Source organism: Melopsittacus undulatus, chromosome 6 (genome assembly GCF_012275295.1).
Source record: "Melopsittacus undulatus isolate bMelUnd1 chromosome 6, bMelUnd1.mat.Z, whole genome shotgun sequence".
Taxonomy (NCBI): domain Eukaryota; kingdom Metazoa; phylum Chordata; class Aves; order Psittaciformes; family Psittaculidae; genus Melopsittacus; species Melopsittacus undulatus.
The window spans coordinates 19573775-19600437 of record NC_047532.1 but is presented as its reverse complement, the minus strand read 5'-3'; the positions used below and the strand labels follow the sequence as shown (position 1 = coordinate 19600437).

The 26663-nt window shown below is 50.7% G+C and overlaps 3 protein-coding genes and 3 non-coding genes across 11 annotated transcripts in view; 5 read left to right on the top strand and 1 right to left on the bottom strand.

Annotated features, from left to right (window-relative positions):
• RNF220 (ring finger protein 220) overlaps positions 1–5854 on the top strand; it is a 217479-nt gene extending 211625 nt beyond the window's left edge. For all 4 annotated transcript variants that reach the window (XM_034064080.1, XM_034064079.1, XM_034064078.1 and 1 more), the window contains one exon: positions 2993–5854. In XM_034064080.1, coding sequence (XP_033919971.1) covers positions 2993–3064 — 72 coding nt within the window. In that variant the 3' untranslated portion in view covers positions 3065–5854. The remainder of the gene's footprint in view (positions 1–2992) is intronic.
• A 4942-nt stretch (positions 5855–10796) lies between these two features.
• TMEM53 (transmembrane protein 53) lies at positions 10797–14759 on the bottom strand. 3 transcript variants are annotated; one of them, XM_034064092.1, is made up of 3 exons: positions 14633–14759; positions 13944–14056; positions 10797–12158 (listed from the first exon to the last, which is right to left on the bottom strand). In XM_034064092.1, exons 1-3 carry the CDS (start codon positions 14673–14675, stop codon positions 11487–11489), a joined length of 828 nt encoding a protein of 275 aa, XP_033919983.1. In that variant the 5' UTR covers positions 14676–14759; the 3' UTR covers positions 10797–11486. The 3 variants fall into 3 exon arrangements, with proteins under 3 accessions (XP_033919983.1, XP_012985021.1, XP_033919984.1); XM_013129567.3 differs by having other exon boundaries at positions 14707–14730; XM_034064093.1 differs by having other exon boundaries at positions 13944–14053; positions 14633–14726.
• Positions 14760–18221: 3462 nt separating this feature from the next.
• Positions 18222–26323, top strand: ARMH1 (armadillo like helical domain containing 1). The gene is given in 11 exon segments (XM_031050679.2): positions 18222–18457; positions 18771–18801; positions 18803–18834; positions 19324–19490; positions 20890–21086; positions 21237–21321; positions 21567–21716; positions 23860–23932; positions 24556–24684; positions 25425–25503; positions 26198–26323. Coding segments are annotated over 11 exon segments (1299 nt in total). The 5' UTR covers positions 18222–18227.
• On the top strand, positions 21770–21884 carry LOC117436363 (U5 spliceosomal RNA). The gene has a single exon (XR_004549791.1). It is a non-coding gene; the product is annotated as a U5 spliceosomal RNA (small nuclear RNA).
• On the top strand, positions 22688–22802 carry LOC115946875 (U5 spliceosomal RNA). The gene has a single exon (XR_004080887.1). It is a non-coding gene; the product is annotated as a U5 spliceosomal RNA (small nuclear RNA).
• Positions 23217–23331, top strand: LOC117436364 (U5 spliceosomal RNA). The gene has a single exon (XR_004549792.1). It is a non-coding gene; the product is annotated as a U5 spliceosomal RNA (small nuclear RNA).
• Positions 26324–26663: the final 340 nt, after the last annotated feature.

The following is a 26663-nucleotide window of genomic DNA, read 5'->3' as shown; positions in this document are numbered from 1 at the left end:
TGGGCTGAGTGTGGAGGACTTGTGCTTGTAGCAAGCACCTGCACAGCCTTCGGATAGACCTGAGCAGAGTGGCTTTCCAGGAATCTGTCCTTCCAGAATTTCCCACAAGGAGGTCTCTCATCTGTGTTAGCGAGGTTGCCCTTGCAACAGCCCACATACATGTACCTGTGGCTGGCTTAGTCCACCTCCAAATCCCAGAACGGAGCACGAGGTGCAGTGAGATGGCAGCACTGAGGTTTGGTTTTAGAAGAAATTAACTCCCCACCCACCAATAGACAAACATCTCCAGCTTCAGCAAAGCTAAAAGGGAATAACTGCTGAAATGCTGTTCAGCATTGCACAGGAGCACTGAGGACAGGAGGGCAGCAAGCATCCTTTGAGGCATTTGATGAGTCAGGAGACTGCTCTTGCAGAAGGTACCTCTCTCCCTGGTGCATTTCCAGAGGAGAGGCTCCAGCTCCTTGGTTGGATGCTTTGCTGCCTCTTGCCATTAAGCTATGCCTGTCTAGGGAAGGAGAACATGAACACAGATGTGTGCAGCAGTCACATCTGGAATGCCTTTTAAGTCCCCATGCACACTTCTTGTCAGGGCTCACACAGGCAGCTGCCAACTGCTGCCCCTTTGACAACACGGTGTGAATTAATTCCTCAGCACCTCCCTGCCACTTCCCCTGGGACCCTCCAGTTACAAAGATGATGTGAAGAGGCCAACCAGATGCAACAGGCACCTCTGAGGACTCCATGGCAATGCAGGCCTGAGCAGGGAGTCAGTTGAAGCAGGCTGTTTTGTGACATTTGAATCCAGATCAGTGAGCCCCTCCTGGGCACTGTTGCTATGTAGCCTGACCCATAGTAGTTTTAAATGTGGCAGAAGGGGCAGATGTGTAGGTTTCTCTGTTGTAACTGCTGCAGGAAGTTTTTCCTGGGATGTTGAGGGTCATAGAGCTTGTCCTTATCTAATGCAGCTTTGGATCTCCAATCCAAAGCTCTGGACTTAAGTAGGAGCAAAGGGGATTGTTACATAAACAGGCTCTGTTAAAGTCCAGTGCAGTCAGTCTTGAGTTTCATCAGGCTTTTAAGCCTTTCTTTCCCACTGTGGTTTGTGCTTGCTCTTCCCAGAATCCAGCACTCAGTGAAGACGGGTGCATGGGGTTGCCCAGTGCATTGCGCAGGCACAGTGAGATGCTTCCTGCCCAGAATGCTGAAAATCTAAATAGACACAGTAGTTAAGAGTCTGGGATAGGTCCCAGACAGCTGGAAGGATGTGCCCATAGGCGTCAGCACCACAGCGAGGTGCATCATCCAGGCCGCCAGTGCTCTGTCATTCACCTGAGGGTGATGTCAAGGGTGTCTTGGGTGCCTGTTACATGTTTAGTTCAACTCCAGTTCAACAGGACTTTATGCATGGCTATTTTAGATCTTGGGTGCAAGTGTCCATGGTTCCAACGTGTGTCAGGGCAGCAGCTCAGCCTCAAGCAGCAAAGGGTTTCAAATGAGAGCCTGAGTGCCAGAAGTCCAAAGCTTGAGGAGCAGCAAGCATGCAAAGTCCATGTCTACCAGGAATAATGGGAGCAGGGTTCAAGGCTGGCTGGTCTGCAGGGGCTTTTTGGTAGTACTCAGTAGTGCAGAGCAAACATGACTTGCACCTCTTTGGAGCTGCATCCTTGTGAATTACTTGCACCTGTTTAAATTCTCTGTTCCTGGGATTCTCCCTTCCCGATTCTCCTGAATCCAAGAAGCTTCCAGGGGAGAAAGCCCCTGTCCCGTCTCTGCAGGTGTTGTCACAGAGCAGAGAGGACCTTTCCTATAGATGCTTGCCTCTTAGTCAGCAGCGGTGTTAGAGTGTACACAAGTGCAGGCAGCAGTGCGAAAGCAGCATGGTCCTTCCCTGCCACTCCATCCGTGTCCTGCAAGCTGCCCACTCACTGCCATGGATACTGAAACAAACCCTAAGGAAGAGCAGCAGCAGCACTGAGCTGAATGGCTTCAGTTCTGTCAGTGAGAGCCTGCAAGCTCTCTCACAGCACGCTGCATCCATCAGCTCGCTTGTCACACCGAGCACTGGGTGCTAGCTGCTGGGAGGGTTTGTCTGATAGCAGGGAGCAAAACTTGGGGTGCTCAGACAGAGCCTGCACTCCGTTGTGTGCAGAGAGAGGTTGTGTTGATGCTGGTCAGTGCTGAAAGCCAGGACATCCCAGTTCTCTGTGCTGGTGCTGTAGATGGGAGGCTGCCCTGCAGCAGAGCCATCTTTCTGTCATTTTTCTCATCAACTGTCTGTCACATCTGCCAATCTAATGATGACCGGCTTAGGTTAACCCCGATTCTGAGGCTTATTAACACTCTTTTGCTGTCAGGGTTGGTGACAGATGGCACATCAGACCTTGGTTTATTTCATGTTGTGTTCATGTCGGCCACCCATTTCCTCAGCCAGCTCACATCACAGCTTGGTGGTTGTGGCTCACCTTGGCAGAGCACTCATCTCCACAGCATCTCTGTGAGCTGAGAGAGGACAGGATGGGGTTCCCTTCATGCCAGCAGCTCTGGGTTTGAGGCAGTCCCCTGGTGTGCTGCCCTGAAAGGGATGGTCTATCCCCACCATGCACTTCTTCCATCTGGGTTGGGTTTCTGCTTGCTCAGTGAGGGCTGTAGGTAAGCAAGGGAAGCAGAAAGGAGCAGCTCTCCCAGAAGCCAACAGTGACAGCACAGCAGGACACAGAGCTCAGGGTGATCCATCTGCAAAGACTCCTCTCCCAGGGCTCTTGTGCTGGGGACTTCAGTGGGATGAGGGGCTTGCAAGGTAGGGAAGAAAGGCATTGGGGCTTCTTCTCACAGCTTGTACCTGCTGTTGGGAGGACATGGTCCTCTTGGAGGGGAAGTGGAATGGCCTCACTGCTCCTGTGCTGCTCCCCCTGAGGTCCCAGGCCAAGGGCAGAGTCATGCAGTTTGTCCTCCTCCCCTCTCTCACACCATCCATCTCATCTGCCGGTTGCAGGGTGCCAAGAAGCTCTGTCCCCAGTGCAACACCATCACGTCTCCCGGAGACCTTCGGCGCATCTACTTATGAAGGACCCAGCGGGAGGGCAGGCCCCAGCCACTCGGCTCAGCTCATCCATCACACCAAGGGGGAGAGGAACGACAGCAACAAAAAAAAGACGTTTTAAAATTCGAAGAAGGTGAAAGATTACAAACAAAGCAGAGACTCCAGGCACGGACTCGAGGATGCAGGAGCAGTGGGCCCGTGTGTTGAGACCTTCAGCACCCGCAGCGGGCAAAACCAAACCCTTTGTTGTGAACCCCCTTTTTTAAGTACCAGTATTCCCCATCACTCGTCCCCTGGAGCTGGCTTTGCATCGCGGATGGCTCGTGAGCCCTCCTTTGGACTGTGTTGTTGACCACTCCGCCCCCAGGAGACCTGGGGACAAGGGACCCTTGCCAGGAAGATGTTAAATAACCTGTAACTTGTGTTCTTTGTTCAGTTTCGTTCTGGTTTTGTTTTTCTTTGGTTCGGTTTGGGTTTTGGTTTGGTTCCGTTTTGGTTTTTTGTGGTGTTCTAGTGATAAAAAGTTTAAAGGACAAAAAAAAAACCCACACCCAGGCAGAAATGAAGCACATGTAATATAGATTATATATGTTTACAATGTTGTGTATAAATGGGATAGACTCAAACATTACATACTAATAAGTTTCCCTTTCTGGTTTTTTTTTTTGGGTTGTATTTTTTTTAAAGAAGAAGAAAAAAAATGAGCAGAGAACATTAAACCCATATTTTTCTTGGTTCAGCAAAGTTTTGGCATTAAAGTCATTAGTTTAAACAAAGTATATATATACATATATATAATATAAATGGTTTAATGTTCTGTGGTGTATATTTCCTCATTCAGATATGAAGTTAACAGCTTTTAGTAATGGCTGTAGCATTGCCCATAACTTACAGAACTTATGGGGAGTAGAGGAGGTGGATTTTTGTCATTAGTTGTAGCTAATGGGGCTATTTATAATAGAATCGTTATCCCCGGAAAGACACGGCTTTTAACTCCTCGCCAGGGGACTGGGCAGGGCGGGGGGGGATCTGGCTCAGCCCCCTTTGCCTTTCCCAGCTGGAGAAGGAGCAAATGGTGTGGAGCTGGAGCCCCTTGTGCCTCCTCCAAGGCCGTAGCCCCTTCCCCTGACCTTGCCTGGCTTTGCTTTGCTGCTCCCAGTGCCAAGGCAGGATGCTGGGAAGCAGTGGGCACAGGGAGGGATGGAGGGGTCTGGGTGATGGCTCTGTTGGTGGCTTGGCTGGGAGAGGCTCAGCCGGTCCCCTCGGTGCCCTGGCAGGGAGCACTGCAGAGCCAGCCCCTGGCTTCTCACAGGTCTCTCCTCCTGCAGCCTGTGTTTGCAAAGGGGATTTTGCCACTAAGGTGAGAGCCAGCCCGACCTCATCCCCAGGGCTTCCCAGCTGCGATGCTTCCAGCTGGGGCCAGAGGTTCCCTGCAGCCCCAGGTTCTTCCACACGGTCCCTCATGCTTGTCCCTGTGTCCCCTATCCTCAGCCTTAACCAAAGCTGCCATCTGGCCTGTTGTTTTGTTGGGTTTTCTTTTATTTCCAGGACCCAGGAAACAGATTCTGATCCGTTTCCCAAGGTGAACGCATGCCCTGTGTGCTGCCTGCTCCCAGCCCCAGCTCCCTGGGCAGCCATGGGGTTCCAGCTCCCCAAAGCCAAAAGAGAGGGAGATGGCGAAGCTCATCTCCTGCACTCCCACTGAGTCATTCCAAGCAGATCCCATCTGGCAGCACAGCGTGGCTGAGGCATTTTAAGACAGTCTGGAGCCAGCAGTGGGTGAGGGGTTTGGAGCTGGGCACTGCTGGGCTGATCGGGTGTTTCCAGAGAGGGAAGGGATGGGGGGGGTAGGATGCCTGGAGTGATAGTCCCATTGCCACTTCTCTGCCCTGAGCTTGGTTGCTGTTTTGCAGAGAGCAACTGCTGCCCTTGGCATCTCCCAGGTGATTCCAGAAGGATCCCACTGCACCCAAACCAAATTGAAGGATCTGTATTTATAAACGTCTCAGCAAAAGGCAGCAGTTCCCAATTGAGATGCATCTCCCGGGTGTCCACACTCACAGCAGCACAGCGGCCTCTGAAACCAGAGCTGCAGCCTCCCCTCCTCGGGGGCACATCCCTGTGGAGTGCCTGGGGACCAGAGGAAGCCAGGGCACCCCCATAGGGTCCTGCCTCCCCAAGGGGAGGAGAAGGGGCTGCAGCGGTGGGTAACCCTCCAGCCAGCAGCACTGGGGATGGGGAAGGGCAGGGGCAGAGAACTTGGGTCTGGGTTTGTAAAGGTGGGAGGGAAGCTTGGGGGGTTATGGCTGGGCTGTGAGTGCTGGATTTGGAGAGGGTGCAGTGGGTTTGAGAGGCAGGATACCCCATCCTAACCTTCACTGGGAATAGGCCCTGGGAGGGAGCCAGCCTTTCTGGCGGGTGTTATGGACCAGCCGTGTGCTCTGTGTACGTATGTGTAAAGCCACATGTAACTCGTCATCGGTTCTTGGTTTTGGGGGTTATATTTTTGTTGCTTTCTTTGGTTTCATTGTAAAGCCATCTCCTGTTTTCAAGGGGAGGCTGCAGGGGGAAGGCTGGGGAGAGAGGTTGGTCACAGGCATCCACCACTTCCCCTCTTCTGGAATGAGTTGAAATGATTTAAAAAAGAGAAGAAGACCTATTGGAGTTACCTATCTTTGCCCAAAGAATCCCAGTTGCACAAAGCGATATTCCAGTGTGTCGATGATTGTGTGTCAGTGTATATTATACAAAAAGGTACTTGTCACTCCCGTTTGTAAACTACATTTGACATTAATTAAACAAGTATAAATCTTGGGCGCTTTCTGCCTTTCTGTTTCCCTTTGCAGGCGAGAGGCAGCCGAGGAGACACAAGCCCTGGATGTTGGCAATATCCCAAAGGAGAGCCCCAGTCCTGTTTGGGATGCAGGGACAGATGCAGCGGCAGAACCCCCTCCAGACCCCACCATGGATGGTGTCCCCCCCTCATAGTGCCAGGAGGGCAGGGTGAAGGGCACACCTCAGGGGACACCCCAGTAATGAAGTCTCATCAGCTGCATTAGTTGGGGGCCAGAGGCGCCCAGCCCCAACAGATCTATACATCCTGCATTAGGGGCCACTGCTGCAGTATAGGGTTACCCCCAACAACAGGCACTGGGAGGCTGCAGGGACGGGGCTGGCGCCGATGATTTTGGTTTACAAACATTCAGCAGATGGGTCGATGGGGTGTTTTGAACCCACAGGGATGGGGTGCTGGGAGTCTCCTGGAGCAGGACATCAGGGACCTCTTCCCATCTGCAGTGGGAAGGATGGGGAAAGGGGTGGATTTGGCTGCTGCTTTGGCTGGCGGGGAGCAAGCAGAGCACCTCAGCCCATGGGAGGCCTGAGGGCAGGGTGAGGGGCAGGAACCCCCCCTCCTCCCCTCCAGCCACCCCGCAGCAGGCTGCTAATATTTTATTTAGGATATCTTTAGGAAGCGGAGGCCTGTGATGTATCGGAGGTATTGAGAAAATGCTAATGTGTAATAGCGGGTGTCAGGGGGCTCGTTCATCACCGGTGCCGCCTTCTGGGGGATCCATATCTAATTAACGGTAATGAATGAGGGAGCCCACCTAATGACAGCCCGCCAGTTTGTTATGGAAATGAGGCAATCCCATTAGGCAAAACACTTAATTAAACAAACTGCTCCGAGTGGAGGCCAGAGCAAGATGGGCCCAGGCCCTTTGGGGGAACTGGGGTGGGGGGTGGTGATATCCAGCCCCCCCATATGCTGGGTGGGGGGACACAGAGGCTTCTGCAGCCCCATAGTGTCCATGGATAACCCAGCAGCAGCTGCAGGCCTGGGGAGCCGAGGGGGACCCTGTGGTGGGGGTTCCAGCTGGGGAGGTGGCAGCAGGGAGGTTTACATCCCCCCCCTTGTCTCTCTGCACATCGATGGGCACAGAGGCAGCAGAGGCCAAACACAGATTTCCAATCACATGTGTGTACTTGGCTCCTGCTCTATTGACATTGAAGCAAGAAGGGCTCAAGGTTAATTCCTTATCAATACCCTATTGTCAGCTCATTCATCACCCAGGGAGGGCAGGGGCTGCCCAAGCTCTCCCTGTTCCAGCCCCCATGGGTTTGGGAGGGTGACCAAGGATGCTGTGCCCACTGCTGCCCACCCCAGCCCTGCCCGGCCACCCATCTCTGGCCGGTGGTGCTGGGGTGGGCTTCCAGCCATGTGAGGATGTAGAGATGAGGGCTTGTGTGCTCAAGTTCAAGGGCTGTGCAGGCAGAGTGAGTTGCTGGGTGCAGGAGCTGTGCATAGGGGCTGCATTGGGGGGGTCAGATAGTGCCTGTGGCCCCCATTTGTGCTATTCTGTTTCCTAAATGTCCCCCAAGCCCCAGCCCTGTGTGCTGTGGGGTCCTACCAGCCTTTCTAGAGGGCAGCGCTAAGCTCAGCTCCCTCCCCAGGGCTTGAGGGCTACAGGAGACCCAAGGGAGCTCCACAGTCCCGATTTGTGGGGTTTCCAGAAGTTGGACCTTGGTCTGTAAGGACAATATTGCATGAATTTGCTTTAAAGAATAGCTAGCCCTCTCTGTGCGATGGAGAGGGAATGTGCAGCCTGACCTCCTGACGTGGGAAGAGCAGTGATGCTATTCCTGACACCAGGATTCCAGTTTGAGTTGAAGCTAAGAAACAGGATCTAGTATGACTTCCCAGGGCCTGCAGCTCCAGGGCCTGTTGCTGTTCTCTATTAGCTCACCCTTTCCACTCCTTGCCATCAGAGTTTGCTCTTGCTGATCTTTTTCCTTGCCTCACAAGGGGCCCTTCTTGCAGGAGATGCTCCCAGGCACACACACAGACAGGTTGGGATCTCCTCAGGTGGGAATCTCCCCACGCAGGGAGGAAAGCGGCTGCTGCCACCTCGTGGAACGCTGCTCTGCCCGGACCAAACGCCCCAGCCTGAGGGCTGCTGTGGCCACCCTCTACCAGCTCTGGCCCCCATCACCTCCAAGGGGATGGAAACCAGGCTCATGCCTCCCCGCTTCTCTTTCAGGCAAGCAGCAGATGGAGCTGGGTTGCTCGGGTCCATTCAGGTCATTCACACTTCTCCATCAGTGGCAGAGCTTTGCCCATATATCTGCGACATCCCAACATGGACAAAGATGGGAGCTCAGCCTGGTCGCAGTTTGCTGCCCCAACACACACAAGGCAACACACACAGCAGACTTGGTTTAAAGCAACACCTTTATTAGGCACAGGTTAGTCTTTGCTCAAGGGGCTGCTTTGAATTAGCTGTGCTGCAGGATGCTCCCTCCTGCTCCAAAACATGATCTCTGGCTGAGCTGGATCATGCCCCTGCTCTGCACCTGTCCCCACCGCAGCCTCTCCCAGTGCCATGGGCCACCCTGGCTTCACAGGCACCCTCCAGCAGAGATCATTTGTGCCATATCCTGGTCCCATTCCACAAGGCAAGCCCAGGGATGCTGTATTTTTCCTCCCAAAGACCACACCTGAAATAAATACCTATAGCACCTCTCAGATACTTACTTGGATTTACGAGGATATCCCAGCCTTTGGCTTTCAGCGTTCGGGCTGAAGCTCTTTAGGAACCCAGGCTGCACCAAACTGTGGCAGTTTAGCAAGGATTAAATATTTGAAGCTGGATTTTTTAAATCCACTAGTGCTTGGATCAGTTCTTGGCTGTGTGCCTTCGGGCTCCAAGTTATTAACCTCCTGTTTTAAATAACAAGCAACAGAAATAAAGAGGGCAGAAAGGGGAGGGTGAGCATACATACTGTACAGGCAAGAAGAAGGTGATGTGTATCAGACAGTACATTTAACACACTGCTCCTAAGCATAATTAAAACTGGCTGGAACACAGAAAACGAAACCCACCCAGAAGATTGATGCTCATGGTGCCTCTGTAAATCACTGGCTTGGTGGAGAAGGCCCTGCTCTTAGAGAGGTGTGTGCACTGACTAACCCTGAACTCCAAGTCAGTTTTGAGCAGTGGAAATGCCCACGAGCAAGTTCCTGCCTGTGCAGGGCACCTCCAACTGCAGAGCTACAGCACCTGCTCCCTGCCTGCTGCCATGGGAAGTGGGGAGCTGGAGCAAAGCTGTACTGAATTAGGGAAGCAGCAATCCCATGGTGGGGAGGTGAAGGTGGGGATGGAATGTGGAGCTGACACTGGTGAAGCTCTTCCCAGAGGGAACCTCACCATCTTGTTGCAAAGGGACAGAGAGTTAAGCTCCAGCTCCTGACAGCCATGCTCTGCAACAGCCCAAATCCTTAAACAGGAGAAGTTCCAAATACCCACAGCAATAAACAGGAACAGCAGATTCCCAGCCCAGCACAACTGCATTAATCCAGAGGTGTATATTATGGAGTGTTTAACTGTTCTGTAAATACTGAACCCATAGAAACCAGCATGAGGGCAAGTGCTACTTAAATAACCTTTTATCACCTCTGCTCCCTAAGAGTATTCCCAGTGCCACAGACAGGCTAGATGCTTAGCAGACACAGCCCAGATCCCTGGAAGGCAGGCAGAGCACAACTCAGGAGTTACAGCACAGCCAGCACAAACCAACGACTTGCTTTAAAAAGCTGGGAGATCTCTGATGAGCTTTCTGGGTATAGGGGACCATGCCTGGGTTTTACAGGCCCAAATTCTAGGGGGTTTGGAGAAGCAGCAGGCTGGAAGCTATCTGTATCTTACCCAGGGTAATCACAGCTCATCTTCACAGGGGCAGCTGAAACTGGGATCACACCTACAGAAGACAGCCTTGAGCAACAAGGACTCCTGTGCCCAGAGCCAGTTCTTGCTTTAAAACAAGCTGAAGATAAAACAAGCTATCAACACCTTTTCACTTAATCATCACTTACACACCCCAGTACATCCTTTACAGCCATGCCCAACATGGGGTTACTCTATGCTTTAAACAAATGCTGCCACACCAGCCTGCCAAAAACAGTTGTGCTGGCTGCTGACCACAACCCACCCTGGTGTACTTCCACAGAGAGCTCCCTCTCTGCATTTCAATTCAGAACAGCAAGTGCTTTATGACTGTAGATGCCAGCACCCCAAGGGTGGGCAAGACAAGCACAGCAGCCCACAGGCAGCAAACAGCCATGAAAACCCTCGTGCTTTTTACGTTCCTACTTTACAAGGGCAGCCCCTTGCTCAAACAAGCCTGTATCACAGCCCTCCACAACCTGTTCCTGGCAATCTTGGACTGGGAATTTAAAGTTGGCTAATCCTGTCCACCACAAGGTTAATTAACTGGCAATGCTGTAACATGAAGTAAACATATTAGCAGACTCTCTGTCTTTATCCCTGTTTCTCCCACAAAGAAACAAGAAACCCCAAAACCAAACATGGCTGAAGAGCAGTGCAATGAGCAACTTTTTCACTAAGTGGAATTAATTTCTTGTATAACTAGTACATGCTGCACAGACAGCAAAACCTGGTCATCTGAAGAGAACATTATGGGGAAGAACACTGAATGTCATGGTCACTTGCGGGCTGGAAGTGACTCAAGACACAGCCAGCATAAATCATCGCTCCAAGAGACAGTTTCATTTTTCTCTGCAGTTCCACCTTTGTTTCTGTGGTCTTTGGGGTTGCAGCTCTGCCAGTTTCCCTGCATTTCCCAATGCACATTATAGGCTGCTCAAAGACCCACAATAATAAATAAGCAGCTCTTCTAGGAAGCAAAACTATTCAGAAGAACACACAAAAGACTGGAAGGAAGACAAACAAACACAAGACATATTCAAAAAGGTTAATTTAAATGTTTTAGTTGGAAAACACAAAAGTCATCACAAACATTTGGGCTCTCAACAAGGATCAAAGCTTTGAATGCGCTATCTCAGCTGTTTAGTGGAACCAGATGATAGTATGACCACACTGCCCTACACACACCTTCTCCAGGCCTTACACTTGGTTTCTGGGCCTGATCTCCAGCAAGCAGTATAGCAAGAGATGGGATGTACCAAGAGAAGAGGCAAATCCTGCACAGCTGCTTTTGTTTGCTCACTGTGAGATAAAATAAATGGCTCAGAAGAAAAAACCCAGCAAAAGACATGTAAAAAGCAGCACAAGGCAACAGAACATGCATATTAAACATGAATGAACAAGGACACAACATGGAAAGCAGAGAACAACAGGAGAACAGGAAGAAACAAATAACCACCTGTGTGAAATTCTGGCCTGCGACACCCTGGTGTCATCATCAAAGCACATCAACATCAACCATCCTAGGATTTCACCTTCAGTACTTCAAATTAATCCTTATCTACCTTCTGCTGTAACACAGAGGCTTTCAAACTTGTATGTGGTAGAGAGAAAAAAACAACCCAAACAGCTAGTAAGTGTCAACTTCCCTCCCTTCAAACACATAAAGGCAAAGGGGGTGAAGTTTCCCATAAAAACTGAGCAGAGGCAAACACTGGTGGTCATTACAGCTCTATTTGAGGTGAGCCCTCAAGACAGTCAGACAGGAAAGTCGTACAGAGGCTGCTGTAATAGGTGGGATATGCCCGCATGTGGTTAACATGAGCTGAAAATGCGAAGTCCACAGCCTTCACAGAGACACCAAGGCGCTGACGGGCATCAGCCATGGACTTCACTTCGCTGGCCTTGATGATGGCATCGGCTTGGGAATAGAGGTAAAGCTCAGGCCACCGTGAGGGTGCTTTCAGCAGGACATCATAATGGCTCTTGTGGATGAAGCGGGTCAATGGGTACAGCAAGATTCGCAGCACAGCAGCTAGGGTAGCAAAAGTAAATAAGAGGAAATACTTGAGCAGCACATTCCTGGACACCAGGATTGTTGCAAAGGCACGAAGGGCTCCTCTCAGGTTTCTTCTGCCAGGGGCACTATCGAAAATGGTGCCTGCTACTCTGAGGTCTTTAAATTGCTTGTGAGAGTGGAGCATTTCCATGATGTAGCGGTACAGCATGACACCACCATTGCTGAAAACATGGAAAAGAACCGGTCTGTTATCAATGCTGTATTCAAAAAGTAGCTCCAGAAGTCGCTTGGCTGGGGTCTGGAGGGACCTGATGCCACAGGTCTCAGAGAAGAATACCATCCTCCATGGAGCCGTGTAGCGGATGACAGTGCACCCCTAAGAACAGAAAGAGACCCCCCACACATTTAGGCTGTGCTGCAAATTCCATGGAGTAGGCAAGCATCAACACAAAGAACATGGAAATTTGGGACAGGTTTCCAACAGAAACTACAGAGCCAGAAGAAAGTCTTCAGTATCTGTGGCAATGCACCAATATGAATAGATTATAATCATAACAGCACACAGTATTACAAAAAGGTTTATGTGGTACCAGAGGCCTGGATTTGGTAATGTTTTAAATCCTTTCAGATCTTGTGCTAACGGGTACAGCCACTGTGGACATTGCCACCCAAGCTTTTACAAGTATTAGCCTTCACCCAAGAAGAGAAAGCCATCTCTCTGATTCACAAACCATAAGTATCAGCCATTTGGGTAAGAGGAGCCTGCTCTGGTACACATCTAGCTCGTGGTATTGAAACAAATGCAAGAAGGAGAAGGAACTTCTTCCTGTATTTGGGCAGTACTTGTTTGCAGCTGTCTCCAAGACTCACCCACAATAAACACTGACATGATTTTCATAAGACATTCTGAAGTGCTCCAGCTGCACAAATGAAGAGCAGTGGTTCAGAGATTCAGAATGCCTGACCAACTGCCTTTACAGTTAAGGCCTTATATTTAGGTGTAGATTGGGAAACAGGATCTTGGAGGAGTTTCTAAATAAGGCAGATGACATTACATTTATAAATGCTTTAGGTCTTTTTTACCACCTTAACTCACTGACATAACACGCTGACATAACACACAAGCCAAAGCCACCAAGTCAGCCCTCCAGCCCAGAGTTCCATAAGCAGTGAACAATGAAGGAGATATCAAGTTCTTAGATCAAAGTCTTCTATACAGTCCTACCATGGCTGCAGCCACTTCCTTGCTAGGGAGATAAGAAACCCCTTTCTCTCCTTTCCCATTTGTGTCATCTTTCTGACAGAAAAGTATTTTTTAATACTTTTTAAAAAGTTATGCTGCAATGTAACATGCTCCTCATCTGCTCAGCAGCATTTCTTGGTCACAACATTCACTTCACAATTAATTCTTCCCTAGAACAAGGCAATTAATAACTCTTGCACTAGATTACACATTAACAATAATCTTGTTAATGTACAAACTTTACTACCTATAGCTGAAACAGATCTGGATACATACTGGATGCACAATCTGGGGTCACTCCAGTAAAATACAGTATCAGAAAATATTATAACTTAAGGAACCAGCAATTAGACAGACCTCTCTAGCTCAAACACAAGGAGCTCCCAATAAGCAGGTATGATTATTATAGGATGACTGTTTCACAGGCAGGGTGAAATGAATTTGCATTACAATATTTAGATGAATCACCTTCACAGGAAGGAAAAGCCAAACAAATGACAGACGCTGATGGGCTCTGTCAATCCTCAGCCTGGCCTAACCAAGTCTGTGCTGTGACCGATTAGGAAGCCATAAACCCATAATCTTTCCCCACATGTTTACCTGTTTGGAAAGCTAACATAGTTCATATCATGCCTGAATAACTTCAAAAGCCTCAAAATACTCCAGTGATTCACACAAGTTTCTCTGAGGCAGTTATTTTGTCCCAGCTGCACACAGAGGTGACATCAGCCACTGTTAGGTAACACTGCCTGGGCTCCAAGAGACAAGCACTTTCCAACGACAACAGAACTTGCCACTCTCTCCCCATAACTCTTCAGACTGCGAGAGGCTTTAGAGTGATTTTACCAACACGCACAAAACGAGGCAGTTTGTCAGAGAGCTGCATGACTGTCATAAAAATAGGAATCAGGTACTCACTTTCTGGCTGTAGATTGCGCTGTATTTGGCCAGGTATCTGTCCTGGCAGCCTGCCCAACCCAGAAGGATCACCACAGGTTGACTATCTGCATGTCCTCTCTCAGTACTGCCTTCTGAAACAAATCACAATGTTTCAAATGACTGTCCTCCCGTCTACCAGAATCAAAACTTAGGTCAACTTGCTTAATAAAGTCTAAAAGTAATAGTGAACTGGGTATTAGCTTAATTTCTCAGTCGGTTACACACACTGCCTCATCCCAGTTTCACTACATGGACTTGCAGCAGTTTCAATCCCTGCAGCTTCCCAAAGCTCTCCACTGATGAATAACCAGCAGTGTGCAGACCACTATGGGGGGCAGAGACCCCTCCTCACACCTCCTAGGAGCTGGGGAGGCATCAGAGACCACTTCCAGAGGGAAAGTGTCCTGCACTGCCCTCCACAAACGACCAGACACCTGCTACATAAGTGTTCCCACGGCTCCCACACCTCCCCCAGGCCCGATCCGAACGTCCACCCTCAGGAACCCCAGAGGCCCGGTCCCCTCGTCCACCCTCAGGAGCCCTCCAGGCCCGACCCCCGCCTCTCCACCCTCAAGGGTCCCCCCGGCCCTCCTGTCACTGAGGTCCCTTTGCCCCCCCCACCTCCCCTTGCCCCTCGGAGCCCCCCCCGGGCCCGCTGTCCCCCGCACCGCAGTCGTCCTCCGGGGCCAGCTCCACCACCGCGCCCTCCATCCCGCTGGCGCCCGCGTCCACAGACTCCCACCTCACACCCCAACGGCTCTTCCGTTGCCCCGCACAGGAAGCCCCGCCTCCAGCCCCGCCCCTCAGCCAATGGGAAGGCGAAGCGCCCACCCCGCCTCACTCTCCGTCCCGTCCCCTCCCCGCCTGCCATTTCCTTAGCAACGCGCCCTTAGCACCCGGAGTGGGAGCCCCGCCCACGTGGTGTAAACTCTCTCTCTCATTGGGCAGGAGGGATCAAAGCGGGTCGTGATTGGCTCGACTGAGGTGTCGGTTATCCGCCCCCTCAGGGAAGGTGAGGGGGAGTGAGGGGCTGAGGAGGGAGCTGCTGTTAGGGGGTGTAGGGCCTGGAAGGATCGGGATGAGGGGGACTATAGGGCTTGGAGGTCGGGACACGGTCAGGGAGGCTGGGGGATAGGTTGCGAGTGGGGACTTGAGGAGGTTGCTGGTCCTGAGCTGGGCTTTTGGGTCTGGGGGAGCTCCTGGGGACAGGGAGTGTGTGAGGGGCTGTAGGGCCTGAGGTGGTTTTGGGGTGTAGTTGGGCTGGGTCAGGCCTGGAGTGGGGAATATTGAGGCTGCAGTGGATTAGGGCAGGTAGGGGCTGGGATCTATGTAGGGGTCAGTGCAGGGCCTGGCTGGGGGTGAAGGGAGCACAGGGATTAGGTTTGGGGTGGTGCTAGGAGGCAGGATGTGTAGTGAAGAGAGGGGCCAGTGGGACTGTCGTGGATAGAGGTTGGGAGGAAGGCACTGGGGTGTACTGAGGAAGGTGCATTGTCTACAAGGAGGGTTGTGGGGGGCTTGAGGTGTGGCAGGAGGGGGTGAAACCTGCTAGGGAAATACAAGCTCCAAGTTTTGCTTGAGGCTGGGCACAATCTTAGTGTTGCAAGATACAAAGGTAGTGCCAAATCACTGTCACTCTGTCCTTCCATGAGTTCAAGGTTGTCAGTCCCTGGCACCTCACACTTGGACTGAGGCTGATGCAACACCACTGTCTTTTGATCTCAATCTGATGATTTAGCAGCACTCAGGATGTAAAGAACTGATGAATTGCTAGAGTCAGTTGCTAAATCACTTACCTTGTCTTGGCAGCAATAAAGCTCTACCCTGACCCATCCTTGTTTTGGTTATTAGGTCCAGTGGACTGGGGTGGCAGCCCACCACTATTGAGAGCAGAGTTTGAAGCCAGTTACATGCTGATGGCAGCAGTGACAAACGACTCAGGCAAGTCATTTAACTTCCCATATGCATCCATCTGTATGTTCCCATATGTAAAATAGTCATCATAAAAGTATTCATGTACATTTTCAGGGTACTTTGTAATGTCGGCTTAAAGACTACTCTGACAGCAGATGCTGTTATTATAGCAACCAGGGACTGATACCACTGTGTCCTCAGAAGTCTCATGTTATTGTTTCCAACTTCTTTTTTTTTTTTGCCATTGATTCATAGGCAAGCCCTATATATCCCTAAAATCCTCACGTCTAGAGGCTGGTGCTGGCATTTCTGAATAGTGGAGGGCTTACTGCAGCTTTATAATAAAAACAGGATAGCATTACACCACCAGCATCTTCAACATAAATATGGAAACATTAATTTAGAATCAATTTTGGGATGTTTCAGACTGTAAAGTTCTTTTAACTAGATCTCTGTTGAGGACAGAGGAGCACTTTATGGGACTGTAAATTTCATGCAAACAGTGGCTGTGAAATACAGGTTCCCCCTACACACTAGCTGCTCTCTCAATATCAATCATATGCCTTGCAAGTAATGTTTCACAAATATTCTGTAAATCACAGGAAAATGCTCGCAGTAATGTGAAATATGACTTTCACTTGACTGTTTCACCAGAGGCCCCTAACAGGCCATTCTCCTGTCAGCACTAACATTTGTTATGGCTAATAACATTTTCAATCACAACTATTTTGGGAAAATGGATTTATTTTAAACCTGCTTCCCTGCAAAGGAGATCCTGAAAATGCCCTGCCAAGGACACAGGCTCCTTACAGAACACAGACCGTTAATTCCCAAATGAGATTTCATCTCATCTTGGTTCTCAAACATTGTTTCTTAGACAGCTTTTTGAAGACTTTGTTTGTTTGTTTTCAGGTACTGAGATTCATGTTCACCTCTTGGTCATTGCTTTCAGTCTGCTCAAGGTAATAGGAATAGAAAATTACTCTTGAGCAGCTTGGGGATATTCTGGAACCAATCTGGAATTTTGCTCCAGATTCTAGGGAAAAAAAGATTAAGAACTTTGTGGATAGGAAACTGGTAATCTTGGCAACTTATATTGCATTGAAAGAAACTTCTTATTCTGAAACTTGAGGATTTTGTGTCATCTTAACTTTTTTCCTCCTAAACCGCACTTTACATAGAACCTAAAATGCTGCTTTTCCTATGTAGAAAGTTCAAGAACGGTATTAGATAGGGCATGAATTCCTTTCTCATCCTCGAGCATATTGCTACGCCTTGATGGAGGACAACATACCTGTGTTAATGTAGATGTCTGTGACCTCATCCCTCTTTCTGCACCTGTTTGTGTACATAGACACTGGTGTTTAACTGCAATGCTCCTTGAGGTTGGTCAGTCTCTTGAGGCCAAACACATACACATGAGTGGAATCTAATCTACCTGAATGGAGAACTTAATCCTTTAATGTTTCATTCTCTACAATGTGTACCTTCACAATTGTCAAGCTGGGCTAGGGGATATACCATACTGAGCAAAAAGTGTGCCAAAGAATTTGGGCAAATTATGGATTGCTTTATTTAACACTTGTATGAAGGGACAGAAGTAAGTGCAGGCAAGGGATGCTTCTGGACTTTCTGTCTTCTTGTCTATAGTTCTTCTAATGTTAGGTTTTCTTAGATTGTTTAAAAAAACATGCCGTAGCAATTAGCTAAGTAAAACACAGAGCAAATATGTGTCATGCCAAAGGGTCCCAAAGTGCTCTCCCACTGACAAGAGCAAGCACATCTTCCTGGAGTAGATGTGGACCCAGTCCAAATGACTGTCACTGCATCACACAAATGAGGGCACGCTGCGCTGCTGTGCTCACAGGCATTTACAGCCCCCTTGACCCTGTCACTCCCCATAAATCCATACCTATTTGTGATCTCATTTCACCCTAGTTATTCTGTGGCAGGTCAGATATGGGATGCAGTTTTCATATCATGAGGCTAGTGAGAAACCAAGGCTGGGGTAATGGGTAACATCAAAATGACTTTATTAACAGAGCAGAGAGGAGAACTCCTGTGGTGAAGCCACCTGCCCTGGAAAATAATATCAAGTCTGTTGCAAATTCATTGTGCAGCTTCAGACACACCAGAACTCTCCTTTTGCCTCAGGTTTTCTATCTATGAAATTAGTATAAAGGATAATGAGATTAAATTAATGGTTAGTAAGTGCTTTAAACCTAAATGATTCTATATTATTTGCCAGAGATTTTAAATCTGATTTTGGTAGAAACTCCTTAGTACAGACTTCTTCTACCTTCTAAGCCCTTTTTAAACTTCTTTCTGACTTTTCTCTAGGCAGAAGAGATCATGACTTATGTCAAAGAGCAGGAAGCCTCCAGGAGGCTCATGGTTTTCTTGCAGGAATCGGATAGTGCCCACAAAGTTGCCCAAAGCCACATACTGGACAACTTCATTAAAAGCAATGACTGCAGGACAGAACCAGTACTGGAGCTGGAGTTCTCCCAGGGAGCCAGCTTGTTTCTGGCTCACCTAGCAGCATGGCTCAGGATGACATATGTGCTTCCTTGGAGGTGGCAGTGGGATGGAAAGAAGAAGAAAGTTCTCCACCAAAATATTGTTTAAAGAGTAAGCTTCTGTATGGAGACATCCATATCCAGCTGTGTTCTGCAGGGTTAAACATCCCTGTCTATCTAAAAATGGAACTAAAGGGAGAGCCATGTAACCTGTCTCTCAGGGACCTAGAATTAGTGGGTTTTCTCATATTGGGATGAGGGGAAGGTCTGTGCACTCTCACATGAGAGAGTAGGCAATTCAGACCTCCACACCACCAAAGAAGGCCTGTGAGACACAACAGTGGTCTGCAGATCTCTCCTTAACCATTTCAAACAGCTGCACGTGCCTCAGCAAGCTGCTCAGGCCTGTCCATTGGCATCTTTCTATCTCCTGCAGGCAGGTGAGTATGGAATGTCACTGTATGAGAGATGCATGGGGAAGGCACACAAGGGTGAGCAGATAAAGCAACAAGTCATTGGACATGTTTTGTGACAGGTGTGTAAGAATTTCAGGCAAGGCAAGCCTCAGTGAGGCTTCTGGTAGGAATTTCGAATGCTCTCCAAACCAAATCCACTGCTTACACACATCTCCAGAGCCATCAGGTCATCAACACAATGTGGAATGAGTGTGGTGAGAGTCTGAGTGCAGAGATGGGGCCTTCTCTGCCTGTGGTTCTGAAATGAGCACAGGGTAAAACAGGAGCTGGTGACCTGCTAGCAGCAAAGCATCCTTTTGTCAGGCATCTGCCTCTACGTTCCAGGCCAAGCCTCCTGCTGTTCACGGCCCGGGCACCTGCACTCCAAAGCAGGAGGTGATGGCTCCTGGGAGCATGATGTGGTGACAAAGGAAGTAGGTGATGCTTTTGGCTTTGTTCCCCCTGTCCTTGCAGACACAGATACCTTATTTAATTCCTGGACATCGGGGGTGTCTTGATTCTCCTGGAAATACTAGGGCTGAACTACCACAAAGCCGAGGACAAGAGGGAGTCTGTAAAGCTGCTGCAGCTCAGCGCAGATGCTGGCAGGAAGTATATGGAGCTCATCTGTGAAAGCTACGGTAGGCAGTGTGTCCATACGTGCTTGTTCCTAGTTCAGACAAGGATGTTATCCCATGACCTCTAGCTCTGGGGCTGCTGGAGGTGATGAGCCATTCCCTTCCCTCCCCGTGCTGATGGCAGATGCCCCAGTGTTCTGCTAGAAGTTGTTTAGAGTTTTGGCTGTTGTTGAGCAGTTGCATTTCATCCCCTCCCTGTTTGTACTGAGCTTGCTTTCTTTACACTTATTTCTTTTGATGTGATATTGCTGTTCTCCTGGTTGCAACTGCTTCTGTTAAAACCCACAAAACAGTTTCCTTTCTTACCTGCAGCATTCACCTTCTGCAAACTTTTCTCTTGGGATGGGAGGGTTTTGCAGTTTGTACATTGGCTGGCTGAACATGAGCCAGCTTGTGCCCAGGCAGCCAAGAAGGTCAACGGCATCCTGGCCTAGGTCAGCAATAGTGTGGTAAGCAGGACTAGGGAAGTGATCATCCCCCTGGTGAGTGAGCATCAGCACTGGTGAGGGTGCACCTCAAACTCTGTGTTCAGCTCTGGGTCCTTCACTGCACGAGAGATATTGAGCTGCTGGAGCAGGACCAGAGAAGGGCAACGAAGCTGGTTAAAGGTCTGGAGCATGTCTGACAAGGAACGGCTGAGAGAACAGGGGTTGTTTGATTTAGATAAGAGAAGGTTCAGGGGGGCCCTTATCTCTCTCTACAGCTACCTGAAAGGAGGATGGAGAGAGGAGGTGGCTGATCTCTTCTCCCAAGTAACAAGTGATAGGACAAGAGGTAACAGTCTCAAGCTGCACTAGGGGAGGTCGGCTCAAAGGGTCATCAGGCATTGGAACAGGCTGCCCAGGGCAGTGGTGGGGTCACCATCCCTGGAATTGTTCACAAACCATGCAGATGAGGCCCTTATTGACATGGTTTAGAGGTGGACTTGGCAGTCCTAGGGTGGAGGTTGGGCTTGATGATCTTAAAGGTCTTTTCCAACCGAGCTGATCCTATGATTTTGAAAGAACCTTGCAACAGGTTTCTTCCTGGTTTGATTTGTTGGGTTTTTTTTTTTCCGGGACAGCAGAAGCCAAACCCTGATCTCCATTCTGTAGCTCAGATTCCATTGTCAGAGGCCATGAAGTGATACCTGCCATCACAGAAAGACAAAGCCGCAGGATCATCAGAGTGATCCTTAGCAGTGCCAGACTCTGTGTAAATGCCTGTGGAAGCGCCTTGGCCACATACACCAGCTGGAATTTTGCCAACTGTTTTTCCAAAGAACTTTTTCTTGGCTTCTCTTCTTCAAGCCACATTTTGAGTGGGATGTGGTGTTGGGTTCCCTCTGGGGTGACAGTGGAACAGCTGAGGTGGGTGATCCAGGCTCATGCAGGCACATGAGTTGGTTTCTCTCTTTGCACAGGAGTGCGATCCCTTGCCAAGTTCTTGGCCACTTCCAACTCAGCAGATGCTCAAGAAGACATGCATATTCTGCTGGACTCTTTGGGCTGCAGCAATCCCAAGTACCAGAACCAAGTCTACAAAGGCCTCATTGATGTGCTGCCATGTGCCTCCCCCCAAACCCAGCAGCTGGCTCTGCAGACACTATGTGTCATGCAGGTAGGTCATGGCTAAGGGCAGCGTTAGCCTCCCTACCTGTCTTTTCTGCTCTGGCAGGAGCTGATGGCCTCCTTGGCATCAAGGCTGGAAGAGGACAGCCTGGAGTACGGTGTGAAGATTGTCCCTGTCACTCTCCCCTTTCCCCCGCAGGACGTGGTAGGAGAGGCACCCACAGCAGTGGTGGAGCCGCTGCTGGGTGTGCTGCACTCCACGCACCTGCAGGTCCAGCACGAAGGTAGGACCCGTCTAGCTGCCCTGGGCAGGGGTTGAGGGTGCCTGGGGGAGGCTGTGGCTGTCTGCAGGCCAGGGAAGGTGGGGATGTGTGTAAGGGCAGCTTGGGCAGGGGATGGGACGCCTCGGCCCGTGTAGCTGCGAGACCACATGGGCACATCATCCCGCACGGGGCTGCGGACACCCTCTGCGACTCGGGTGCCTCATTAGCATGCGGCTCCTTAGCATTGCTATCATTTGCATACCCAGGGTGCACTGCGGATCGGCGCCGCAGCCCCGTTAAATTTGGTCGTTCCCGCGGGGTCCCGCTGTCCGGGTGTGGGGCATTGCCCGTGTACGCCGTAGGCAGAGTGACGAACCATAGCGGCGGGGACCGGGCGCGAGTGGCTCGGTCGCCGTGTGCTACGGAGTGACACCCGGGGGAGGCTGCGTGTGCACGGTGGTGTGAGGTCATACTCTGGTTTCTCTTCAGACCGCATAAATCTTTCGCCTTTTACTAAAGATTTCCGTGGAGAGGAACAAGTACGAGTGTCGAGAAATTTTTTGAGGCTTCGCTTCGGTGGAGCTGACCCTATTTTGGTTAAAGACAGAACTCGTTCTACTCTTCGGGAAAGACGTGGGAGTTACAATAGTGCAGTGACCGGTAGAGTAGATAAACGAACCACTTTGGGCTGGGTTAGCGAGGGCAAGCCTGGCTCCGGGAATCCAGTAAGTTTGGGCCCGGCCCGGCTTCCCACAGCACTCAACCCGCTGCTGGGGCATCTCCGCCGCCCTACCCTGCACAGGGCACCCTACGTCTGCCCCCAAGCCAAGCGAACGGTCCCTTCCCTCGGACCCGGCGATGCAGAGCGGCCGCTGCCTGCCGGCGGGTGGCGCTCCGCCAGAAGCGGTTACCTGGGGACCTGCCCCCTCCCCGCCGCCCGGCTCCGCTCCACCGCCCCTCTCGGTACCGCTCGTCCTCCTCTGCGCGGCGCTGCCCACGGGCACCACGGGACCCAACCCGGGCACCGCCGCGTCCCTCCCCGCTTCCGCTCAAGGTCCCGCCTGTCCCCCTTCATCGCCCCGCCCGGTCCGGCCCACCCGGGCCCTTCAAGGCCCCGCCCAGCGCTGCCGCGATGCAGGGAGCAGTTTCCTCATTAGCATGGGCTCATTAGCATACCCAGGGTGCAGTGCGGGAAAGCGCCGTGCCGCCCCGGTGCTGCTGCCGCCCCCTGAACCGGCGTGGCCGGCGGGCTTGAGCCGAACTGGGGATGTCGGTAGCCGCAGAAAACAGTATTGGTTGGGTGGGAGACATAGCTCGGAGGGGAGGGTCGCCGTGTCCTACGGGGCAGCAGCCGGCGATGGGCAGGTTGCAGAGAGAAGAGCACTGTATACTCTGGTTTCTCTTCAGATCGTATAAATCTTTCGCCTTTTACTAAAGATTTCCGTGGAGAGGAACAAGTACGAGTGTCGAGAAATTTTTTGAGGCTCCATTTCGGTGGAGCTGACCCTATTCTGGTTAAAGATAGATCAACAGCGAGAGAGTGCTTGGGTGCTGGCTTGGAGCGTCCAGCTACGGATGTGTGCTGGTACCATAGGGCTGGGGGAGCATCCGGCCCGTCGGGGTTCGGGTGGGGAGAGGAGCAGGGTCTTAGTGTGCGACAGGGACCGGCTGCGGGGCTGACCCGCGCCTCATCAGCACTCCGTTCATTTGCATACCCAGAGCTCACCGCGGCAGCGCGGCGCTGCCCGGCCCCGCCGGTGTCCGCTGCTGCGGCCGGTCCGAGCTGTTTGGGTCTGCAGGGCTCCGGTGGCCGCGGCGGGGGTGGGTTGCGGGGCCGGGAGCAGGCGATCGGGTGTCGCCGTGAGCTGTGGGTGGCGGGGCAGGCGGGCGGTGGTGGCGGGACAGAGAGCAGGGACATACTCTGGTTTCTCTTCAGACCGCATAAATCTTTCGCCTTTTACTAAAGATTTCCGTGGAGAGGAACAAGCACGAGTGTCGAGGAATTTTTTGAGGCTCCGCTTCGGTGGAGCTGACCCTATTCTGGTTAAAGACAGAACGAGTACTTCAGTATCTATGGTTTAGTAACGAACCTACCTGCGGGTGGGTGTTTGCTCCCTTGCCCTCTCCTCCAACCATCCAGCCGCTCAAGGTCCTCATGGCCCGTCAGGTCCGCCCAGTGCTGCTGGAAGGCCTCGTGGTGTTCCTGACACCATCCTGCAGGAAAGAGCTCACCTTGTGCAGCGATGCAGGCTGCCAGGGCGCCCAGCACGGCGCTTCCCCTGGGTCCCTCAGCTCCTCCTGCAGGGCTCAGCCATCAATCACCCTGACTTATAGGCGGGAGGCTCTTGGAGCTGTGGGCATCATGCACACAGAGCCTTGCAGGGTATGCAGAGCCTTGCATATGTATGATATGTAGCCGTAGGGTGTCCCTAAGGTGTGTTTCCTGAAAAACTACACGCTCCTTTCATGTTAGCAGTGTAGCTCCACCTCCCCTCCCTTCAAGCATCTTAGAAGTGTTGCAAAAGCATCATTCTCACCTTCCTAATGTCCCTCATGCAGACCCAGCAGCACCTGGCCTGAAAGAACCCAAGCTGGTGTATACGCAGCAGGCAGCTGCTGCAAAAATCGTTGAGTAGGAAACTCGGGAGTAAAAACTACAGCAGCACTATATATACCTTAGAGAAGAGGCTCCGTTTGGGTAGAAAAGCACATCAGTCACCCAGTGGAAGAATATAGTGCCTATGACTGACTACAGACTAATGAAAATCGGTAAATTCAGTATGTTTTTCCTGCAGTGTCCACAAGATAGTGCTATCGGAACACTTTTCCTGTAAAGCAGATGACAGAAAACTTGGTGGGAAGGAAGACATGCTGTCATGGCAGAGCATGAGCTACTGCTGAACCCATGACACATGCGTACTGTCTTCCAGGGATGTATGTGCTCATGGATGTAATAGTGGTGGTATTTGAGTCCTAGTTTGTTACAGTTACACAAGAAACTTGCTGGGCTTTAATACACACCTGGAAGCTCCTGCCAATCATTAAACAATGATATGTCTGCGAGCCCATGTGTTAAATGATCACTGTGCCACACACAGCCAAACATTTCTTGTTCATTTTGACTCTCCTGACTGTTGGTGTCACTGGGGTAGGGCAAGAACACACCACTTGCCATTGAGGTCACACCAAGAGGCCCAGCCTCAATTTGTTACATGCTTGTTTCCACACACAACATGAGTGTCTATCTCGTTGCAGTGTCTTAGCCAAGGAGTCAGCGGAAGTGGCTGAGGAGCTGATCTGGATGAAGGTGGTACATGGCCTGATGGTTGCTGTGGGGAACCTGGATTATGTGGGCAACGAGAGGTATGCCAGCATCTCCCTAGAGGTGAGCATGGTGGGACATCATAGCATGGGGTCTGCTCCCAGAGCACCTGAAGAGGAAGGCTCCCTACACTGTTTTCGTATTTCTCATTGGTTAGTGAGGGGTTTTGCCTAAGCACAGGAGGAAGGCTTGTTCACAAAGGCAGGAGTGACACTTCCTTCAGCAAAGAGCTGTATTTCCACTCCTGCCACTCACTGCACACAGGATACTGGATCCTTACACCTCTTGTTCTAGTCCCAGGCTTGCTGTGGGTCACAAGCACCCAGAGCTAAGGGGCTGACCAAGACAATTTGCCTGGAAAAAGGCTTTTTTCCCTGCTACTGCTGGCCTGCCTCAGCACAGCTCTGCCTGTGTAACAGTGGCAGGGAAGGACTGTGTGGGCAGTAGCTGGGAAAGGCTGAATAAGCAATGGCTGAAATAAGGCTGCTGAGCTTCCTGGCACAAGCAGCACAGCAGGATGAACTTCCTAGCAACGACCGCACTTGAACACAGTATAATAATTTCAAACATCCTTCTGTCAGTGAAGGTGAGAACTGGCACTGGGGAACAAGGTGAAGCTTGAGCAGGGACCCACATGTTTCTCTTGCTGTGTTCATGAAGTGCCACTTGTAGTAGCACCAGCAGTGAAGGAGGTGGTCAGGGACTCACTGGCATAGGACACAGGTTAGCTGAAGCCACATCATTGCTACAGCTCTACTCTCTATACCCACACTCACATCCCTTCCCTCTGCATATCAACTCTGTATTTTGTCCACACATTTCTCTTCATGGAGGAGTGCATGAAGAATGCACTAGGGGACACACTGTTCCAGCACTTCATGGTAAACATGTCTTCCTTATGGGGTTGATTAGTGGCCCCAAGACCTTGGTCTGTTTTGCAGGGATGTAGGGTCTAGATTTCACAGGGAAAAAGCCTGTTAGTAGATGGGACTTTTCATAAGAAATACAGTCTTACATGAGAGCCCAGAACTAAGACCCCCTCTGGAAAGCATTCACTTTCAACCTCAGTGTTCAGAAGGTAATTGCTCTTCAAGACAGAGCAAGGAGGGAGCTCAGATCTTCTGTGAAGTGACAAACTCCCCCAAGTCAGGTTGCTCCTGACTGGCTATAGAAATTAGTAACCAATGTGGGACCAGGGAGGGAAGGTGGAACAAACCAGGGGCAACATTTGCTCCTTGCACCCAGGCCCATCCTTACTCATTCCAAAACAGCACTGGGAAAAGCTGGATAATCCAAGCAACTGGTAACACCTGAACTGAAACAAGATGGCCTTGCTTTAGTCACAACTAACTAAAGCCCTGGTACTCTGGCTATGCCATCTTAATAGGATGCAGGCAGCACCCAAGTACAAGTCAGTTTTGACAGCTGAGAGGGCTCAACCCTAAACATTTGATCACAAAAGTGCCCCAGCTGGGGCTGGTCCTTTCTGGGTTGAAGTATCCCTTCTCTAACTGCTTGTCACTGCTGCTTGCCCACATCCCATTAACATCCTAACTCTTCTGCTGCCTTTTCCAGGACAGACCTGAGACCTGGTACACAAAAATGGATCCACCCCAGGCAGAAGTACTGGCCTCCATTGTGATAGATAACCCTTTAAGTCATGGCAAGGATACAGTCCACAGGTGTATGCAGAGCTGCTGAGGGCATAGTCACTTAACTTACATCCTTTAAGTCAGGGGGAGAAGGTAGCTTAGGAAGCAGATGAGGGTGGGGGTTGTAGGGAAAGAGAGAATGGTAGAAGGAGCTAACATGTTTGCAGCATGGGAAATTATGTGAAGTAAGATCCTGAGGCTATCTTTCAAATCCTATGTAAACTCCAGTGGCACAATAGAGTCTCACAGGACCTTTCCTACTTACCTGATGTCATAAGCACTGAGCCGTTTACTACATGCTGAGCTTTACTCAAGTGCAGGATAGGTACCCTCCTAAACTAGCTTCTCCCTTGCTCAGCAAGTTCTAGCCAGCAAGATCTCAAAATTAC

Excerpts from the sequence above, each read along its gene's own strand:
- TMEM53 (XM_034064092.1), bottom strand. The coding sequence starts at position 14,675 with ATGGAGGGCGCGGTGGTGGAGCTGGCCCCGGAGGACGACTGCG. Across the intron at positions 14,057-14,632 it reads GGCCCCGGAGGACGACTGCG|AAGGCAGTACTGAGAGAGGA; the intron begins GTGCGGGGGACA and ends GATTTGTTTCAG. Across the intron at positions 12,159-13,943 it reads GCGCAATCTACAGCCAGAAA|GGGTGCACTGTCATCCGCTA; the intron begins GTGAGTACCTGA and ends TTCTGTTCTTAG.